Consider the following 22,609-nt stretch of genomic DNA (forward strand, 5'->3'; position numbering starts at 1 on the left):
TTAATTTTCTGAGGAATTTCCATACTGTTTTCCATAGTATCTGCATCAATTTGTATTCCCACCAACAGTGCATAAGGATTCCCTTTTCTCCACATCCTTACCAAGACTTGTTATTTGTTGTCTTTTTGATAATAGTCGTTCTGTGAGATGATATCTCATTAAAGTTTTGATTTGCATTTCCCTGATAACTAGTGATGTTGAACATCTTTTTATGTGCTTATTGGCCGTTTGTGTATCTTCTTTGGAAAAATAATCTTTTCAAATCCTCTGCCCATTTTTTAATTGGTTTGTTTGTTTTTTGATATTAAGTTGTATGAGTTCCTTGTATATTTTGGATATCCAACCCTTATTGGGTATATTATTTGCAAAATTTTTTTAACCATTCAGTAGGTCACCTTTTCAGTTTGTTTAGTGTCTTTCACTGTGCAGAAGCTTTTTAATTTGATGTAGTCCCATTATAGCTGATTTCTAATAATATCACCCTGCAGAAATGTATTATGTTAAAAGGAGGCAGTAATTGATTTTTCTCCTTGTAGGAAAGCACACCAGAGAGAGATACCATGGGGCAAACAGTGAAAGAAGGTAAGATTTACTTGTCTAAAGATGATACTTTTAGTCAATCATTTGAAATTAGTATCTTTTGGTAGACTGAATATTAAAAAAAAAAGCTTTTTTGAAAAATGAAATTAATGGAACATGTTAGTTTAGGTGTTAAGAATTGGAGTTTTAGAACTGAATAGCTATTAAAGGTAATCTTGTTTTCCCTTCTTAGTTTTATAAATGAGAAAGCTGACACTCAGGGAGGTTAAGTGTACAGGTCATATAACAATCTATGACAGCCAAGATCACAGTCCAGATTTTCTTACTTAAATATGGATGATAAAAAAATGCTTCAACCTGTCCTGCTCTAGTGAGAAGTCAGCTCACTGTCCCATGAGTGTGTCACAGTCATTGTCACTCTCTGTTTTGAGTTGTATTTTCTTTCCCATAATATATTCTTCATATTTTTGTTGTCCTGAATCCTGTTCCTCCTTCAAGACCCAGTTTAAGTTCTCTTTCTCTCATGACTTTTACTCTGGCTGCATGCTGAATGTTATGCTCTGCTATTTCTGTTTTTGTCAAGTGTATTAGTTTAGTATAGTCTCTGTACCTAGATTTTAGCTTTCCTTGAGCAGGAACCAGGCCTTTATAATTTCACTTTCTTCTCTGTTAGAAAATACTACTGTAGAACTATTTAGTAAATATAAATGTGTACTTACTTTATGTTAGTCAAATTATCTAAATAGAAAGTGGCCCATACATCCCTCTTGAGTCTTCACATATCTTGAAGAGTCAGTCATAACCAGAAAGTAGATCTGATACCTTTAATGGTACGCCTGGCATCCTTCCTATATTCTTCTTTAAGAAGCATGTCACTTGACAGTTCAAGTATCAGCAAGGGTAAAACAGCACTAGATGGAAACACACCATGTTATTAAATCCGTTGGTTCATAACGATACTAAAAAATCAAAACAATACTTATTGGTCATCTGTGGAGAATGGTGGGGATACAATTCATTATTTTGAAAACTAGAAAATAAAGGAGAAAATAAAGCATTGATTGTGACTTCCTTTTGTGGTCTCTACCTCAGTGTAACTGAATGGTTGAAGAGGGGAGTTTTCTCTCTATAAAAGTTTTTTGGCTAATAAAGATAGGATGACAAAATTAGAATAACTCCCTTATGCAACCACTGATGAGCTAATGGATCTAGGCAATAGTCATATGTGGCTGCTCATATCACAAAAAGAGAAGTAGGTATATTAGGAACCTCCTGTGAGAAGTACACACTACCACCTATGAAGTCATTTTCTCTCTTCCCTTATAAAAAAGCTAAACCTGAATCTGGTTAAGCTCTTCTGGCTTGAAATAGCTGTATCAATTTAGAGAAACTATAAGGACCAGAAGAACCCAGTATCATGAGGAAGTAGCAGACTGGAAAAGTCTGAACTGATATCACCAGCAAAAATATTGCTAGAGGAAGGGAAAATAAACAGAGGAGGAGGAGCCTACAGATCAAAAGAAATTTAAGAAATGTACCTACCACTGTCTGTATGGACTTTATTTGGGTCCTGATTGAAACAGATACATTTAAAATATTTAAGACAATGGGGAAGTTAAGAAGAGTGACTGCTTATTTGATAACATTGAAGATTGTGGTTAGTTTTTCAGCATAATAATCACAATGAGTCATTTAAGAAATACATACTATAATAAATGTGGATGAAATATATCTTAGATTTGGTGAAGGTCCAAGGTCCATTGCTGTTTGAGCTCCTCAGCCTAGCACAGAGAAAAACTTTTCCTAGTCTGTTGGAGGATAGGGAACCCTGGTGTGCTGCAGTCCATGGGGTCACAAAGAGTCAGATACAACTAAGTGACTGAACAACAACAAACAGTTCATTGAGTTACATTGTATTCTAGCTTCTCTGTTGTTTTAAATTCTCAAAAGTATGCACTTTATTGCTGGGACACATTAATCTGAATATTGTAAGGATCAGCTCAGCTCATTTTGGTTTGTTCATTTATTTAACAAATGTTCAAGAATGTTCTGTGTGCCAAGTCCTTTTCTGGGCACTGAGGATAAAAAGTGGTTGAATAAGAGACAAAATGAAAAAATGTCTGACCTTTTGGAGCTTACATTTGAGTGAAATGAGACATGCAATAAACAAATAAATTATAAAGTACATTATATATTAGAAAGTGAAGTCCTTGGGAACTCATGTACACCTGTGGTGGATTCATGTCAATGTATGGTAAAACCAATACAGTATTGTAAAAAAAAAAAAAGAAAAAGAAAGTGAAGTCCTATGCAGAAAGTGAGGATTAAGTTATAAGATTGAAACTGGTTCCTGTTAGAAAATGCAGTTTAGATTTTTGTGAGTACTCTTTCAAACTGTTGCTCTGTTCTTCTGGTATTGCTCACTACTTTCTTTCTTTTTTTAAAGACTCAATGGGTGTAAAGAAGGAGAATCAAGAGAGAGCTCCTCAATCAGGCACATCTGTGCAAAATGGTAGGTTTTAAATTAGTTCAGTAGAACATGTATTTTTTCTTCACTCAGTGTTAGTATGAACTCTTTTCTTATTGCTTTTGGTATAATCTATGTATAGTAAGCTCTTGTAAATATAAAATGTAAGCAATAGGAAAGACCGAAAAGATAGTATTTAATTTTGAAAATTTTACTTTGGTTTCACATAGAGACGGATTAAGTTAAAAGATAACTATGTATTTCAGTGCAGTTTTGCCAAGGTAAAGATACCTAGTTATTAATTACCATGTATTACCAATTTAAAATAATTTGATTTTTAATGAAAACCTTTCTAACACTAGAGTCAATGTGAATGTCTTTTTTAATGGTTAAAAGACAGTCTAGTCGATTAAAGCTTAGGCATTTAGGGGATCTGACAGACCTCTTCTAGAATCTTGGCCTCATTTTTTGCTAGCCTTGTGACCTTGGGCAAATTATTCAATGTTTTTAGTCTCTTTTCTCCTGTGTAGCACAGGGATAATAACTACTTACTCATGGAACTATTAGAATTAAAGAAAAGGAATGTAAAGCACCTAATATAATGCCTAGGCTTGTAGTAAGTGTTCAGTAAATGTTAACTTTATTGTCTGAGTTATTAATTCATGTTTTAAGCTTTTATTGTTAATAGCCTGTGTATAGCATTATATCAGAGACTCAGGAGATAGACTCTGACCCATTGCACCTGCTCTTATGGAAAGTGAGGAAATAAGTCATATGCAGACAAAAGGCTGAATTAAAAAAATACAATAGCAAACTTAGTGTGTTTACCAGCAATTTCCAGGCAAGCCTCTTGCCCCTTGTGTTTCTGTTGCGCCTTCCCTGCCAGCCCCACTCTTGGAGTAAGTAGTTCATCCATGACTTTCTGTTCCTACGAAAAGATTGCCTGTAGAGGTAATCCCATGGAGTCATTCTTTATTACTGTAGCTGGGTCCTCAGTGTTTCCTTCGTTCTCTTTCTCATTGGCCTTGTTCCTCAGCTCTTCCTTCCAATCCCCAAAACTCTCCAAGGAAATGGAGGCTCTTAGGTTAGAGTGCTCTTCCTCATCCTTACAAATTCCTTTCCATTTTTAATATAATAGTTTTATTGAGATACAATTCACATACCATACAATCTCCCCATTTCAAGTGTACAGTTCAGTGGTTCTCAGTAGTGTGTTCCCAGTTGTGTAACCATTACTATGATCAGTTTTAGAATATTTTCATCACTCTAAAAAGCAACCCTAGTACCTAGCTAGTAGTCACTCTCCATTTCCTCACAGTGCCTCTCCCTAGGCAACCATTTGCCTTCTTTCTATCTCTATAGATTTGCCTATTCTGGAAATTTCATGAAAATCAATTTGAAGAATATATTCTTAAAAGTTGAAACTAGTACCTTTTCAAAATTTTCAAACTTTTCTGCTTGAGAAACTCTGATTAAAAATGAGATTACTTAGTCAATTTGACAGACATTTGCAGAAATAGATCACAACATTATATACATCTGTCTCCTGAAAAGGCCTATCAGTTCCCAGGGCTCTTTTCTGAAACAGTAAATCCCCACCCCCCGCCCCCCCACCCCCAGCTGCTAATCTGTCAATGAGCATAAAAATGCAGAGACAGATAGGGACTTTAGGCTTCTACTTTCTGAACTATTTTGGTCAGGAATTCTCACTGTGGTACTATAGATGTATCAAATCTAAATTAGTAAAGCCTTTTGCTATGTGTGCTTCCACTATGTTTTTGGTAGACTCTCATCATATGGGCATCCAAGCTGAATAGTGTTGTGGACTAAGAATTTTTGCCTTATGAACAAAGAAAAAAATTAAGGCTCCAAAGGTTACTAGCAGTGAAATAGAAAGCACTTGTATTATATAGCACTGGTATAAAGGATTTGCTAGTTCAAATTTTAGCCCATTACTGCCAGGAGAAATATCAATAACCTCAGATATGCAGATGACACTACCCTTATGGCAGAAAGTAAAGAAAAACTAAAGAGCCTCTTGATGAAAGTGAAAGAGGAGAATGAAAAACTTGGCTTAAAGCTCAACATTCAGAAAACGAAGATCATGGCAAATAGATGGGGAAACAGTGGAAACAGTGGCTGACTTTATTTTTCTGGGCTCCAAAATCACTGCAGATGGTGATTGCAGCCATGAAATTAAAAGATACTTACTCCTTGGAAGGAAAATTATGACCAACCTAGACAGCATATTCAAAAGCAGAGACATTACTTTGCCAACAAATGTCCGTCTAGTCAAGGCTTTTCCAGTAGTCATGTATGGATGTGAGAGTTGGACTGTAAAGAAAGCTGAGTGCAGAGGAATTGATGCTTTTGAACTGTGGTGTTGGAGAAGAGTCCCTTGGACTGCAAGGAGATCCAACCAGTCCATCCTAAAGGAGATCAATCCTGGGTGTTCATTGGAAGGACTGAATTTGAAGCTCTCGATACTTTGACCACCTTATGCGAAGGGCTGACTCATTGGAAAAGACCCTGATGCTGGGAAAGATTGAGGGCAGGAGGAGAGGACGACAGAGGATGAGATGGTTGGATGGCCTCACTGACTCAATGGACATGGGCTTGGGTGGACTCCAGAGTTGGTGATGGACAGGGAGGCCTGGCATGCTGGGATTCATGGGGTTGCAGAGTCGAACACGACTGAGCAACTGAACTGACTGACTGAAGACACAAATGGTGATAGAATATTTTAAACATTGTCTTAGATGAATTAAGTATTTTCCAGTGTCACTGAAAAATTTTACAAATGTAACTGGTTTGTGGAAAAGTCTTAAGTTCTTTGAGGCCTAATTGTGAAATGGCTTTGATTTCTCAGTTATTATTTCCAACTTATACTCCTTTCATCCTAGTATGGTGGCTCTTTAGTGACATCCTAGTCAAATTTTTTCCCCCCTTTCATGTTTTGTTTTCTTCTTCTTTTTTTAATGCTCTCCAAGATCATATGGTGGTAGAGCTTCATTTAGAACCTTGGGTCTCTTGATTGTCAGGTTAGTGCTTAGGAGGTCACTGAAGTAACCTGGTCAGTTAAATTTTGGAGCCATGGATCTCAGTTTTCACTTTTAATACAGCTATCCAGTATTCTTAAGTTTAGGCACAACTATGACATTTCAGTTCAGTTCAGTTGCTCAGTCATGTCCAACTCTTTGTGTCCCCATGGATTGCAGCATACCAGGCTTCCCTGTCTATCACCAACTCCTGGAGCTTGCTCAGACTCACGTCCATTGCGTCGATGATGCCATTCAACCATCTCATCCTCTGTCATCCCCTTTTCCTCTCACCTTCAATCTTTCCCAGCATCAGGGTCTTTTCAAATGAGTCAGTTCTTTGCATCACGTGGCCAAAGTATTGGAGCTGCAGCTTCAGCATCAGTCCTTCCAATGAATATTCAGGACTGATTTCCTTTGAGATGGACTGGTTGGATCTCCTTGCAGTCCAAGGGACACTCAAGAGTCTTCTCCAACACCACAGTTCAAAGGCATCAGTTCTTTGGTGCTCCGCTGTCTTTAAAGTCCAACTTTCACATCCGTACATGACTGCTCGAAAAACTGTAGCTTTGACTAGATGGACCTTTGTTGGCAAAGTAATGCTTTTTAGTATGCTGTTTAGGTTGGTCATGGCTTTTCTTCCAAGGAGCAAGCGATTTTTAATTTCATGGCTGCAGTCACCATCTGCAGTGATTTTGGAGCACCCCAAAATAAAGTCTGTCACTTTTTCCATCATTTCCTCATCTATTTGCCATGAAGTGATGGGACTGGATGCCATGATCTTAGTTTTTGAATGTTGAGTTTTAAGCCAACTTTTTCATTCTCCTCTTTCACTTTCATCAAGAGGCCCTTTAGTTTTTTGCTTTCTGCCATAAGGGTGGTATCATCTCCGTATCTAAGGTTTTTGATATTTCCCCTGGCAATCTTGGTTCCAGCTTGTGCTTCATCTAGCTCGGCATTTCACATGATATACTCTGCATATAAGTTAACTAAGCAGGGTGACAATATACAGCCTTGACATACTCCTTTCCCTATTTGGAACTAGTCTGTTGTTCCATGTCTGGTTCTAACTGTTGCTTCTTGACCTGCATACAGATTTCTCAGCAGGCAGGTAAAGTGGTCAGGTATTCCCATCTCTTGAAGGATTTTCCACAGTTTGTTGTGATCCACACAGTCAAAGGCTTTGGCGTAGTCAATAAAGCAGAAATAGATGTTTTTCTGGAACTCTCTTGCTTTTTCAGTGATCCAATGGATGACATTTAGTTTTATGTCATCTTTATTTCACTAAGTAGTATGTATTTATCAAGTTATTTATATGCATACTACTTCAGTTAGTTCTCAAAAATACGTTATACCATATGTATTACTTTCCTCATTTCATAGATAAAGGAACTGAGGCCGAGAAAATGAAGTGACTTGCTCAGAGTCACTGGCTAGTAAAAGGCAGAGTTAGACTGAAAGATAGCATTTTCATGTCAAGAGCCTGTGTTCTTGACATTTTGCTGCATGCTCTTCAGCACTGTGGTAGTGCTTGGTTTACATGATCTGGAAGCAGAATTAAACCTAGTATTTTTTTAAAGTGGAAAAATCTCTAAAAGGGTGTATACAGTGTTATGAAATGACATGCTTAATACCATATGTATGCACACATACTAAATGCATAATTTCATGTAACAGTGATATTCCGAATCCTGCTCACATTTCACATCAGCTCACATTTCTTCCTGACTGTGTGGTTGGTAACTTTACCTTGGCATCTTGCAATCAGCTGTGGTGGTGGTATTTACATCACAGAAATATGCAAACACTAACAGTTCCAGTCAGGCTTCTTGTTTGTATTTTCTGGAAAGCTGGCTGTTAAACATTTATTAGCAGTGTATGAATGTGTGTGTGTGTAAGTGGAACTGTTACAGCCTTTGAAGAATGTATAAGGGGCTAGTAACACAGATTCCCCCAGGGAGGGAACTGTGGAGCCCTAATATTTTTATAGTAAAGAGATTAATTAAACAGGGAGTATAGAAAAAAAATCCCTCATGTTTGATGAGAATTAAAGTTTATATGAGTTAATAGTACCTTTACTACTGCTGTCAAGTCTTTCAGGGCATTGTGACTGACACAGTCAATTGAAGTGTCCGGGAAAAGTGTACTGCCTTCTGACCTTTACTTCTAGCATTATATGTCATCAAGACTAAGTGAGAGAAAGAACAGAAGGAGTTTGCAGAAAATATAGATTGTTACAACAGTCTGTGTTAGTCATTGCACTGATGACTGGTTTCTGCTTTATTCTGCCACCATATTCTGACACCCTGGATGGAGATCTAATAGTCAATTGAGAAACAACGCTGGTTCTCAGAGTTTTTCTTTCCATAAATTAATGCTTTATTTCTGCTATGCCACACACCTTTAGATCCCTGTGAAAAACAAAGAAATAGCTTCAGAGTAGTGAGATGAAATGACATATTTTGAGTAAATTAGTATTAGAGACATATGAGTAGAATTTGCTATTACTCTATAAAAAGTCCTTTAGTTGTTTCTAGAGTTCACGTTTTTAGAATCACTGTGATGCAGTCCTCATTACATCAAGAAAATCTGGATTATCATTTATATCAGAACCATTATTATCAGGAAATGGTCTTATTTTTTATTTCCATGCTGGTAGTCAAATGAGGAAGTTTGTATCTGTCCTTTGAGAAGTATTTCTTTAAAGAGATATGGAACTAAAATCCATTTTATTCCTGAAAGTTAGTATACATATTATATATGTTTTAAAAACCCTGAGAATTCTCTGGCAATCCAGTGGTTAAGACTTGATACTTTCACTGACATGGGCCTGGGTTTGCTGTCTGATTGGGGAACTAAGATCCCATAAGCTATGCTGGTGGGGCCCAAAAATAAACCAAAAAAACCACCTATTTTTGCATGTTTTTTTCCAGATAATTTTCAATGGGAAAAATACTTGGAAGAGACTGGATCTTTAAGTGCTCCTTCAGAGTATTTCAGACAGGTATGCCAAAATTCTGTAGATACCATGTTATATTTATTTTTGTAAACTATTAACTTGTTGAAGGGAATCTGTTATTAGGTTCTATTAGTGTGAAGCAATGTGGGATTGTGGGAGTGCTGCTTAAGAACCAGATGGTCTCTTTGCATTCATTGATTAAGAATTTACTTTATGTCAGGTATACTAAGCTCTTATGACTGCCCATCTGGAGGGAAAGATAGCCATTAATGATAAAAAGTGTGATAACTGTACTGGAAAGGACTCACAGAAGAGGTAGTTGTAATGAGGTAGTTGTAATGAGGGGAAGGATATTCCAGGCAGAGAGAACATCCAAAGGAAAGAGACATGGGCGTAAAAGAACCTGAGTGTTGAGGGATGGTATGGGTGGCTGGAGCACGAAGTAGATAGAGAACTAAGTATGGGAGTGAGGTTAAAGTGTGGTGGCTTTTAAACTATACTGACTGTTTGGACTTTACATTAGGCAGTGGTAAGCTGCCTTTTGGCTTACTTTAAGAGTAAGAATTAAAGATTTTAAAATTAAAAAAATAAAAAACTTAATACTAAAAAAAAAAAAAAGAGTAAAGGCCTAATCAAATTCTTATATTAGAAAGGCACTCACGATGCATTTTAGAGGTTGTATTTGGTTTGCCTGGAAGTGGGCAGATGAGTGAGTGACAAGCAGTGGGCAACCATGTCAGGCTGTGTGTCAAGCCAAGGAGAGAATTTGGAGATCTTTTTCTTAACCCTTACAGCTCTCATTTTGTTCACCAACTGTTGCAACTGTTACTTAAAATGTTCCTCATGTATTCTGGTAACATAACTGACCGTTTGATTTTCCTACAGTTAAAGAGTTTTAACAGAATTTTATTTGTATGTGTTTATGTATATAGTCTAAGATTCCACCAGCTAATGACTTCAAAGTTGGCATGAAGTTGGAAGCCCATGACCCTCGCAATACGACTTCAGTATGTATTGCTACAGTTGTTGGAGTTACAGGTGCCAGGCTGCGTTTAAGACTGGATGGTAGTGATAACCAAAATGACTTTTGGCGGCTGGTTGATTCTCCAGACATACAGCCTGTTGGGACATGTGAAAAGGAAGGGGACTTACTTCAGCCTCCACTGGGTAAGGATAAACAGTTTTAAAACAAAATATTTTTGCTAATGTAATATTCAGTAGAAATAATTTTAACTGACCTTTTAAAAATCTCTTCTGGGCATTCTGGCAAACAGACGGTCAGGTGGTTACTGTGGAGAAGGTTTGAGAAAGTAACTCAGTACCATATGTTATAGAGTTTCATTTAAGTACATATTTTGGCATATGTGTGGCTAAAGGTTCCCACTCCAGAGCAAGACTCCTGCCTTAAAACTTGAAATGTCAAAAGCAGATTACACATGCAGATTCAGAAACCCTTCGATATGAGTCACTTCCTCCCTCAGTATTGTCTAATGAGCCATTCATCCTTTTTGTTATGGGGATTAGCATGGCAGAAGGAGATGATTTTACACTGGGACTCCAGTGTCAGGCTTGGGAATTTCATTACACCTGTGTGGGAAGAAATCATAGTGAGAGGGGTAGGAATCAGTTACTTTAGGTCTTTGTAAAGGAAGAGATTGATGTAACACTTCAGCAAAGGTTTTTAATATAAAATTCTTGATTTTGACCAAGTTTTTAAAAGAAACAAAGTACGTGACCCTAATTTTGTGCAAAAATTTTTCTGTTTTAATACTTTGGTGTACCATGGTGTTCTGTAGAATATAAGTATTTAGTTTATTACTTACACATTCTGAGTGAATGGTGGGTATTGGTTTTTGTTTCTTTTTTATAATGCTAAAATGTAAATGCTCTATTATAATGCACAGTGAGACAGTTAATTTTTTTTGTCTCCAACTAGTGGACAGAAGCTGTGAGAATAAAAAATTTAAGACAGTAATAACTTTTTTCTAACATCGTTTTATATTGTCTTTCTTCTAATGGTTAATTAATACTAATCACTGTTTTTTCTAACATCGTTTTATGTTGTCTTTCTTCTAATGGTTAATTAATACTAACTTGGTTTAAAATATTTTTAAAAACTAATCAAGTATGTGTTATTCCCAAGAAGATGGTTTAGGATATATGTGTTTTCTGCTTTTCCCCTTTTCTTTATAACATTCAAATTTTTTTATTGCTTATTTTTATAATATCTTAAATCAGACTTCTGTAACAGATATACATCTGAGGCTTAGTGCTTCCTTGTTTGGGTTTTATTTCTCTGTTGACAGTATGCTAGTATGTGTTTGTATTTTGTTTAAAGAAAACAGCTGTGGTGATTGTCAGCATTTCAGACACATAACCAAATTTATAATCATTATTTTTTCAAATTACTTTTTAGAGTTTATTAATAAAAAATATGAAATATATAGCAATACATGCTGACTAGTATGCATTGTGACACCACATAATAAAAAAATACAATTTTTGCCAATTTGCTCATGAGATGCTTTTGAATAGTTTAGTTTCCATTTTAATATAACACAACTTACATAGTTTTACTTTTTAAAAGGTTTATTTATTTAAATGTTAAAGGATATTATTTAAAATTATTTTTTAAAGTTTTAACATACATGGAAAAAAGTGTACAGCTTATAAATGCTAAGTCACTTCAGTCATGTCCGACTCTTTGCGAACCCATAGACGGCAGCCCACCAGGCTCCGCCGTCCCTGGGATTCTCCAGGCAAGAACACTGGAGTGGGTTGCCATTTCCTTCTCCAATGTGTGAAAGTGAAAAGTGAAAGTGAAGTTGCTCAGTCGTGTCTGACCCTCAGTGACCCCATGGACTGTAGTCTTCCAGGCCCCTCCGTCTGTGGGATTTTCCAGGCAAGAGTACTGGAGTGGGGTGTCATTGCTTCCTCCGAGCTTATAAATGAACACGTATAAAAACCAACACCCAAATAAAGAAAGAGAGCATTGTCAGCACCCTAGAAGCCCCATTCCTGCTGATCCCCAGTCATATCCTCCTCCTTTCCAAAGGTAATTACTGTCCAGACTTCCTAATATCATGAATTAGTTTTAGCTGTGTTTGAATTTTTTACATGCACTTTGATCTGTGTTTGACTCTAGGCAATTCAGAATTAAGGAAAATGCTAAATTAAAACAAAGTCATGGTACCTCATGTAATAGGATAAGATACAGGTTAAGAGAAAGGCATAAGGACCAGAGAATGATTGTCATGCTCTATTCTAACAATAGTGTGGAGAATCCATGCTCTGGATAACTATTTAATATTAGGTATCACTAGTAATACTGGTTTATTTAAAGGGAGTGTATAACAACCCTTTACAATTCCCCAGCAACAATTATTTTCCTAGTCAGATTTAGGGTGTTTTGATACATGATTATTATAAAATGACTTTCTGTATGAACTTTCTTGTATATTTTATGCTATTGATGGACCCATTGGCAATGTGATTCATGTGCCTCCCTATCTTAATGCATGTATTCATCAGGGATACATGCCAAGTTCTCACCAACTAATTCTGGCATCATGGCAGGCAAGTATTGCATGTAACAGATTGCCTCCAGAAAATAGTAAAGCTAGCAGACTCCTGCTCCCTGCTGCACATGCCACATGCTGTGATAGTCACCGTTAATTGATGAGATCTCTAGAGAATACACATGTTGAGTCTATTTTGATAGCATTTGATACAAATCCTAATATAAAATCATTTAGTGTGTGTAGGGACTGCTAAAGTGAGAGCTGTCTTTTTTCCCAACTTAATGTATGAAAAATTTCAAACGTACACAAAAGGTGAAAGAATTTTCTGGTGAACACCCACATACCCACTACCTACATTCTACCCATTATCATTTTACTATACTTGCTTTATTGCTTACTTGCCTTTCTGTCAGTTCATCAGTGAATTATATTTTTAAATGCAGTTCAGGATAAGTTATTGACATCAGTGCATTTTCCCTAAATCCTTTAGCATGCATATCATTAACTAGAGTTCACTGTTTATTTACAGTTTGTTTTTCTTTTGAGGTAAAATTTACATACAGTGAAATATACTATCATAAGTGTACATTTACTGAGTTTGACAGAAAACTGTCTTTCTCAAAGGAAGTTAGGCAGAGGCTCTGAGGAAAAAGGGGCTGGTAGTCTTTTGGAGACTTTTTACTCTGCATGTGTGGCGGTTGGTGGGGAATGGAAGCTCTCCTGGGTTTTGAATTGGATCTCTCCTAGTATTATGGCCCATTCCCAGCATATATGTGTATGTTTGTGAACCCTAGCTAGTGGCTTTTTAAAACTGAGACTTTCTACCCCCACTGTAGCCTTCTTGTCTAGCAGTACAGTGGATGCAGTAGCACTGATTGGAGGGTGCACCTGTTCCTCTAGCCCATTTCCTGCATTCCTCGGTAAGAAAGTCATTCTTTGGAGAAGAATGGTAAATGGAACGTTTCTTATGCCAACTTGCTGTAATATCACAGAGAAGCTTTTAAAAAATACCTGCTTTATTTTATAAAATAGGGTACCAGATGAACACATCATCTTGGCCAATGTTCCTCTTGCGAACACTGACTGGATCTGAAATGGCACCTGAAGCATTCTTTAAGAAGGTAAGAAAGATGTTATAAAAAGCTTCCATCAACTGGGCTGTGTGTGTTTTTTTTTTTAATTTAGTGGGGATTCTTAAATGCTTTGTCTTCTCTAACGTGTATCGAAAGTACTTTGCAAACTGCTTGATTGGCAAATGTGTTAGTCTGCTCAGGCTGCTGTAGCAAAGTACCACAGACTCAGTGGCTTAAAATAACTGAAATTTATTTTTTCACATTTCTGGAGGCTAGAAGTCCAAGATCAAAGTGTAATCAGGGCTGGTTTCTTGTGAGGTGTCTCTTCTCAGCTTATAGTCTAAACTGTGTCCTCACATGGCCTCTGCTCTGTGCATGTGGTGGAAGGAGAGCAATCTCTGGTTTTCCTTTCTTTTCTTGTAAAGAAGTCCTGGATTTGGAGCCCCACCCTTATGACCTCACTTAACCTTTGTTACCTCCTTAAAGGCCCCGCTTCTAAGTATACTCACATTGGGAATTAGGGCTTCAGTTTATGAATTTTGAAAAGATGTAACTCATTTCATAACAGTGTCTTAAACAGAAGTTTATTTTCTCACTTAGACTCTCTCATGCTTCTTGGTTTATAGATAGTCATCTTCTCCTCTTTGAGTTTTTACATTAGTTACATATCTGTGTCCTAATTTCCTCCTCTTAGGACACTGTTCATATTAGAACCCACCATAATGACGTTATTTTAACTTAATTATCTCTTTAAAGACCCTGTCTCCAAATATAGTCACATTCTGAGGTATTGGATGAGGAATTAAACATATGTACTTTGGTGGAATAGGAGGTGAGACACAGTTCAGCCCGTAACAGCGAGTCATAAAAAAGGCTCAGTTTTCGTCACTCAGTAGTCAAAGTGAATTAGTACCTCTTTCTTGACCTCAGATACAAATGGGTACTTTACTGGAAGCAGATGTTTGTTATTATTTTTTATTTACCTTCAGAAGTGAAACTTCTCAGTTTGTAATGTTAGTCATCTCTTTGATATTGGAGAAAATGATGGGACAAGAAAACTTGAAAGTTGTTTGGACAGATTTGGTTGCAGAGGTAAAAAGAATGTTAAAAACAGTCATCAGAAAGAATTTTTTTTTTATAAGGAAATACTTGTTATATAACAAAGAGGGAAAATTCCAAAAATAGTTTATGCTCTTGAGAAAATGTTGAAAGAGAGTACACTGTGTTAAGAAACAGTGAATGAAAGCTAAGTTTTAGTTAAATTATAGGTCAAAAATTTTTCACTCTGTCCTCATTGTTTTTTCAGTCACTTAAATTTTATTACAGCCATTCGTATCAGGAATGGTAAACATTGATTATAGTTTTAAAACTTTTTCAAGAAGATTAAATGTACAAAGATGTGAAATGTCAATTGACATGATTTCTACATTGCAGAGAAAAATTCTTTGAGTACAGCCTTGTGCAGCATGAAATGCTATAAGTGGGCTTGCCTTACCAGCAAGGGGCACAAGTGAATGCAGTCCTTTTGGGCACTGTGTAAAGCGTATTTGACGATAGTTAATAACAAAAGAGATGTTTCGTAATAGTCTTTATTAAATACTTATTAGCTTAGACTGTGGCTTTAGAAAAGCCATTGGATCTATTTTAATTATGGAATTGTTTTATCAGCTAGTCACGTCACATGTCGCACATTGTGTTTTTCATTTTTAAAATTATAAAAGTAATTTATCTTTGTGTGTGTGAAGGAATCAAGCTATATCCTTAACTAAAGTGGAAAATGAGTGTCCATTTATCCTATCCATTCCTCCATTCTACTCTCCTCTCCAAGAAGTTCTTCATGACCTTTATCTGTGCATTTACAAACATATATGGACTTCTATTTCTTAAATGTAAATTGGAATATAGTCTATGATTTAGTTTTTCCCCTAAAGTGTGTATGCTTTGGAAATTTCCATTTTGTTTCATACATATTATAGGGTGTATTGCTCTCTTCTGTGGTATGGATTACCATAACTGATTTAACCTCTCCCTAAAGTTATGACCAACCTAGATAGCATATTGAAAAGCAGACACATTACTTTGCCAACAAAGGTCCATCTAGTCAAGGCTATGGTTTTTCCAGTGGTCATGTATGGATGTGAAAGTTGGACTGTGAAGAAAGCTGAGTGCTGAAGAATGGGTGCTTTTGAACTGTGGTGTTGGAGAAGACTCTTGAGAGTCCCTTGGACTGCAAGGAGATCCAACCAGTCCATTCTGAAGGAGATCAACCCTGGGATTTCTTTGGAAGGAATGATGCTAAAGCTGAAACTCCAGTACTTTGGCCACCTCATGTGAAGAGTTGACTCATTGGAAAAGACTGATGCTGGGAGGGATTGGGAGCAGGAGGAAAAGGGGACGACAGAGGATGAGATGGCTGGATGGCATCACCGACTCGATGGATGTGAGTTTGAGTGGCGTGCTGCAATTCATGGGGTTGCAAAGAGTCAGACACGACTGAGCGACTGAACTGAATTGAACTGAAGGATTAATGTTTAGGTTGTCTCCATATTCTTGTTTAAATCATCTACAGTGGACATTCTTGTATAGAACTTTTTATATAAGTATGAATGGCTACACTCTTATTAATAGAAGTAGAATTCCAATGTCCTTCAAGTAGTGTTTAACTATATTGTTAAATTGCACCTAAAAAGGGTGTTCCAAACTATTCTCCACTATTAGTGTTTAGATATATTCACATTCCCATACCTTTACTAGCATTGAATATTATCCATCTTTTAAAATTTGGTGAATCTTTTTTGGAGGTGGAGATGGTAATGGTATCCCATTGTAATTTGTATGGAAGTAATTACCAGTGAAATGGAACTTTCAAAATGTGTTTAATGGCCTTTTATTTTTCTGTGAATTGGCTGATTATAGCCTTTGCCTGTTTTTCTATTGGATTTCTTTTCTTACCCTTACTTACTTGTGGGGTGCCTTTTTCAGCCAAGCTTGAAACTTGACTAGGAGCCATGTTAAATCCCCACCCCTTCTTGACCCTGCACTCTGGATAGCCGATTAATTAGGAAGGCCCACCTATTTAGCTTGCTGATTATCTTTGTTGTGTCTCTTCTTCCTACTTACTACCACTCCTGCAGGCTTTTCTCTTGTCTGGACTATTCAACTAGCCTTATAACTGCCTCTAACACCCTTACATACAATGCTAGAAATATCTGATACAGAAGCCATGCTGCATTATTCCATACTTAAAACTCCTTTGAAGTTCCCATTTTCATTCAGGATGAAATATGTTTATTAATATGGTCTTTAAGGTACCCTGTGATCTGGTTTACAGTTGCCACTTCTTGCTTTGGATCTTCAGTTCTAAATTGCTTGTAATAGCCTGTCCATACCATGTTCCCCTTTTAAAAAGACTGGTTATCTATGGTTCACTCCTATTTTTCTTGTAACATTCATCTCAGGCATTAAATCCTCCAAGATACCTTCCCTAATTTCACCTCTCTATTCTTATACTTCTGTAGCATTTTGTGCATATGTCAGTCTTTGTAGATAATGGATTATATTATTATTTTCACTCTCTCTTGCTTCCTAGACTATAGTTCGTTTTCAGAAGTTAATATTACTTTGTATTCTCATTGCCTATCCTAGGTCCTGGTACATACTTATTTGTTCAATGAATGAAGAAAGAATGAGTAGTACAGGAAGGTGAATACTTAGGGAGAAGATGGGTTTAGTTTTTGACATGTTGAAAAGTGCCTCTGGCAAGTTTGAGGAGGAATGACTACCACCAGACATTGACATAAAATATATTTAGAATTTAGAAATAAGATTTGGCTTGGGTACATGGATTTGGGATTTTTTAGCTTAAATGGTAGTGATAGAAGCCTTGAGCGTGAATGAGCCAGTTCAAAGGCAAAACAGAGGAGAGAAGAGTGTCAAGTTTAGAACCTTGAGAAATACCCACTCACCTTTATAATATAGAAGTACCCATATCAGGTACTTAGTAGAGGTCAGTTAAAAGGAAGGCTGATTCTTGACTATTTTATAGAGGAAGTTCATCAGTTACATTAGCAAGAACCGAAGACCAACTGAAAATTGTCCTTGGATAGAGTGAAGTTTATAATCGTGAAGGCAGAATATTGTTAGAGTTCATTCCTAATGGCCTCAGTTTACTCTGAAATGGGAAACCGACAAAGGCATACATAGACTGAAAGTCTACTATATTCCACCACCAAGGCAGAGAGCTTATTCTGTGGTTGGGGAGAAAGTCAGTTAACAAATAAAATAATAAACATTCAATGAGGAAACATTGGTCTTAAGGCAAATTATAAAGGTTTGGAATAGCTGCCATATGGGATGGGTGGGGCATCGACCTAGGGACATATGACAGTATTTTGGAGGGTTCACCTGAGGACGAAGACTAAACATGTGTAGCACTGCATGTAATACGCATGTGGGAATTTTCTCCAGCAGTGCTCAGCAGCTAAGTATAAATAGGTAAAGTGGAGGGTGATACTGAACTAAGGTTTGGAGATAATAGAACCAGGACAAGGGGATAAGTTGGTTTGGGGTGCTGAGAGGAAAATGGTGATATGATGCTCTGTAACCTGGATGTGAAAGGGTGTGATAGAAGTTGAGTGTTTGGTCCTTTTCTTCATACAGTTGTTCTCAACAGGGGATGTTTTTGGTTATCACAACTGTGAGTGTGTGTGTGGGGGGTGCTACTTATATCTAGTGAGTAGAGACCAGGGATACTAATAAACATCCTACAGTGCACAGAACAGCCCCCACAACAGAATGTTCTGATCCCAAATGACAATAGTGTCGTGTTTGAGAAACTGATCTGTATTAATTTCTTGGTGATTAATCTAATTCGTGACTGTAAGTACAGTTTATATGCAGATGCCTTTCAGATTTATATTTTTGGTCCAGACCTTTTGCTCCCAACTCAGACTTCTATACCCAGCCCACCTACTCAGTATCCCTCCCTGGGGATGTGTCTAATAGACATCTAACTGCTCAACCTGCCTCCTTTCCCATATCAAGGAATAGCAACTGTCTTTCCATTTGCTTAAGCCAAAAACCTTGGTGATTATTTCTGTCACACACTGCATCCAGTCCATATGGAAACTCCATTTCCTTTATCTTTAAAATATATTTGAAATCCAACTACTACTTGCCATCTCGATTGCTGTCAGACTGGTACAAGCTGCCCTTATCTCTCACTTGGATTACTGAGTAACCTCTTTATTGATCTCTTTACAGTCTGTTGTCAACATAGCAGCCAGAGTATTCCTTTTAAAACATAAGTGAGATTATATCACTCCTCTCCTCAAAGTCATCCAGGGGCTCCCTGATTTACTCAGGGTAAAAGCCAGAGTTCTTACAGTGGCCTCCATAATTCTACATGATATGACCCCTCATTATCTCTCTGACCTTGTTTCCTACTGCCCTCCTGCTTGCATACTACATTTTAGCCACACTCTGCTTCCTTGTTCTTTGAACATTTCAGACACGTCTCTGTTTTAGGGCCTTGGTTCCTAGCTGTTGTCTCTGCTTAAAGCACTCTTCCTCTAGATAACTGGCTAATAATCTCCTTCAGGCTTCTGTTCACATGTCACCTTCCAGATGAAGCTCATCCTGATTTCCCTATTTATTTATTTTTAAAGAATTTTATTTATTTATTTATGGCTGTACATGCTGTGTGTTTGTTGCTGCATGGATTTTACTCTAGTTTTGGTGAGCAGGGGCTACTCTCTAGTTGCAGTGTGCAGGCTTCTCATTGTGGTGGTTTCTCTTGTTGCAGAGCACAGGCTCTAGGGCACACTGGCTTCTGTAGTTGTGGCACCTGGGCTCTAGAATGCAGCCTCAATAGTTGTGGTGCATGGGCTCAGTTATTCCACAGCATGCGGGATTATCCCGGATCAGGGATCAAACCTGTGTCTCTTGCATTGGCAGGTAGATTCTTTGCCACTGAGCAACCAGGGAAGCCCTGATTGTCCTATTTATAATCTCACAACCCCTCCCCTACATTGCTTTCTGGATCTCCCTTAAACTCTGCTCTGCTCTCTCTTTCTGCAAAGCATTTATCATTTATAACATAGAATATATTTTACTTATTATTCTCCTCATCTTTCTCTTTACTAGCATGTGAGAAGTGCACAGGTGGGGTTTTTTGTTTATTTTGCCAGCTAATATGGGGTTGGCCAAAAATTTCGTTGGTGTACAGGAAAATCTGAATGAACTTTTTGGCCAACCCAATATATATCAAGAACCTTCAGTAGTGTCTGGGACTTAGTAGGCACTCAGTAAATATTTGTAAATGAATAAATGAAGGTTAAAGGACTAGAATTCTTGATGAAATCAAAGAAGTAATTGATTAAAAGTAAGGAAGTAGAAATTTAAGGATAGGAGTTTGTGATCAGAGGTAGACTCCAGGAATATAGCTGTAAACTTAGCTATAAAAGACTCCTTCCTTTATGGAGCTTACCTTCTAGCTGAGTAAATTTATAGTAAATCATAATAAATGCATTGTATTATGCTTGATAGTTGTATATGCTAAGGAGAACAAAGGGGTGACGTTTTAGATAGTTTGGCAAGGAAGGTCTTGCTGAGAAGGTGCCATTTGAGTGAAGATGTGAAGAAAGGGAGAGAATGAACCTTGAGACTACAAGGGTAAAAATATTTCAGGCAGAAGGGTAATGTAGATAATGCTAAGACTGGCTTCAATCAGTGGGATATAGGGGAAAATAGCCTGTAAGAAGAACCATATTGTAGGTAAGCAAGAAGGGAGGTTAAAAGGCCATTCTTTGCTAGCCACCTTTTAGAACAGAAACATTTTCTTACAGTAAAAGAAAAGAGAATGATCCCTTTTTATATAAGCTTTTGCTTTTACAGATTGTATCTTTGTGTTTAGGAAGTCATTCAAGAATGGATAATGACAAACTATATTCTTTTAAAACATGTCTTAAAGCAACTTTTGCATCATTACCTTTTGTTGACAGCAGAGGGAACCATTTTGCAAATTATCTAAATCTGGAAGGAGGTTGGTTGTTTTGTGATAAAGCCCTTTCATTTACTATGTTATGAAAAAAGAGTTAATTTGTTATGAAACAAATTAAAATTTGTTTTCTTCTAGAGCTCTTTTAACACTTATTTGTGTAAGAAAATTTGATAGGGTATTCATGAAATTTAGAAGAAATAGGGGTTTCCCTGGTGGCTCAGATGGTAAAGAATCTGCCTGCAATGCACGAGACCCGGGTTTGATCCTTGGGTCAGGAAGATCCCCTGGAGAAGGGAATGGCTACCCACTCCAGTATTCTTGCCTGGAGAATTCCATGGATGGAAGAGCCTGGTGGGCTACAGTCCATAGGGTCGCAAAGAGTCAGACACGACTAAGGGATCAGAGAAAGCATGGGATGATGAGATGGGTTTAAAGGGGACATTTTTAAAAGGAACCCATCTACCAGATAGGTTTTAAAAATTAAATCTTGTTGAAAGAGGTAGTTCAGAGCTTGTTTACTGTACTCCAGGTGATTCTTCGGTTCATTCATTTAAAAAATGCTTGCCATTGAGTACTGTGCTGGAAATAACAATATGAAAACGATCTCAGAAGAGTAAACATATTTTAATAGTTTCACAATTGAAGATGAGTGCCACTTTGGTGGGCCTCGGAATAGCAGGCATTGTTCAGAGAAGCTTTAAAGAGACCAGGAGAACTGGGCTTTGAGGTGCGGGAGAGTTGGAATTGGCTTGGCAGATGTTGGGGTGTAGAGTGTTCCAGAAGGTTGGCTACTTAGACTTAAAATCTAGCTTTGATACTTATGGTGTAGTCTTAGGCCATTGTACATTAGTTTTATTGTCTGCAAGATGGGTATAATAGCTGCACTGGCTTCATAGGTCTGTTGTGAGAATTAAATGAATATATAGAGAATATTTAAACTGTGCATATGCTCAACAATTGAAGGTAGTTGTTTTTGTTCAGTCACTAAGTTGTGTCTGACTCTTTGCGTCCCTACGGACTGCAGCACACCAGGCTTCCATGTCCTTCACTATCTCCCAGAGTTTGCTCAAACTCATGTCCATTGAGTCAGTGATGCCATCCAACCATCTCATCCTCTGTTGCTCCCGTCTCCTTCTGCCCTCCATGTTTCCCAGCATGAGGGTCTTTTCCAGTGAGTCGGCTCTTCGCATCAGGTGGCCAAAATATTGGAGCTTCAGCATCAGTCCTTCCAGTGAATATTCAGGATTGATTTCCTTTAGGATTGACTGATTTGATCTTCTTGCTGTCCAAGAGACTCCCAAGAGTCTTCTCCATTACCACAGTTCGAAAGCACTCAGCCTTCTTTATGGTCCAACTCTTACAACTGTACATGACTATTGGAAAAACTGTAGCTTTGACTATATGGATCTTTGTCACCAAAGTGATGTCTTTGCTTTGCCATCCCAAAGGAAAAGAAATGCAAGAAGGCAAAGTGGTTGTCTGAGGAAGCCTTACAAATAGCTGAGAAAAAAAGGGAAAGGCAAAGGAGAAGGGGGAAGATACATCCAACTGAATGCAGAGTTCCAGAGAAGAGCAGGGAGAGAGAAAAACTTCTTAAGTGAACAATGCAAAGAAATAGAGGAAATTGAAGGTTAACCTTTTTATAATGTGTTCCCTAATATTATTTATTTTCTAATTTCTGGAAGTCTTAATGAAGAGAAAGTTAACTTTTAATGTTGTTATTCTAGAGATTTAGGGGGTAGAATTGGCAGGTTGTAGTCTCTGAATGTGAGTGTTAGGGGGAAAAGATGCATCTAGGGTAGTGGTTCTCAGCCTTGGATGCACAGTAGAATCATCTGGGCAATTAAAATGAACCCTGCCCATGTCAGACCAGTTTAATCAATATCTCTGGCAGTGTGGCCCCAGGAAATTCTAATGTTTAGTCAGGCTGAGAACCACAGGTCTAGGGCCATTTCCAGGTTTTTGACTTGGGTAACTGATGGTGCCATTTACTGGGATAAAAAGCAGAGTG

The 22,609-nt window shown here is 37.5% G+C and overlaps 1 protein-coding gene across 1 annotated transcript in view; it reads left to right on the forward strand.

Annotated features, from left to right (window-relative positions):
• The first annotated feature begins 560 nt into the window (after positions 1–560).
• The window catches only part of SCML2 (Scm polycomb group protein like 2), an 86,308-nt gene continuing 64,259 nt past the window's right edge, over positions 561–22,609 (forward strand). Inside the window, exons 1-5 of the mRNA XM_052663368.1 lie at positions 561–582; positions 2,987–3,052; positions 8,979–9,049; positions 9,937–10,171; positions 13,558–13,646. Of these exons, the coding sequence (XP_052519328.1) occupies positions 561–582; positions 2,987–3,052; positions 8,979–9,049; positions 9,937–10,171; positions 13,558–13,646 (483 nt within the window). The remainder of the gene's footprint in view (positions 583–2,986; positions 3,053–8,978; positions 9,050–9,936; positions 10,172–13,557; positions 13,647–22,609) is intronic.

This window comes from Budorcas taxicolor, chromosome X (genome assembly GCF_023091745.1).
Source record: "Budorcas taxicolor isolate Tak-1 chromosome X, Takin1.1, whole genome shotgun sequence".
Lineage (NCBI taxonomy): Eukaryota > Metazoa > Chordata > Mammalia > Artiodactyla > Bovidae > Budorcas > Budorcas taxicolor.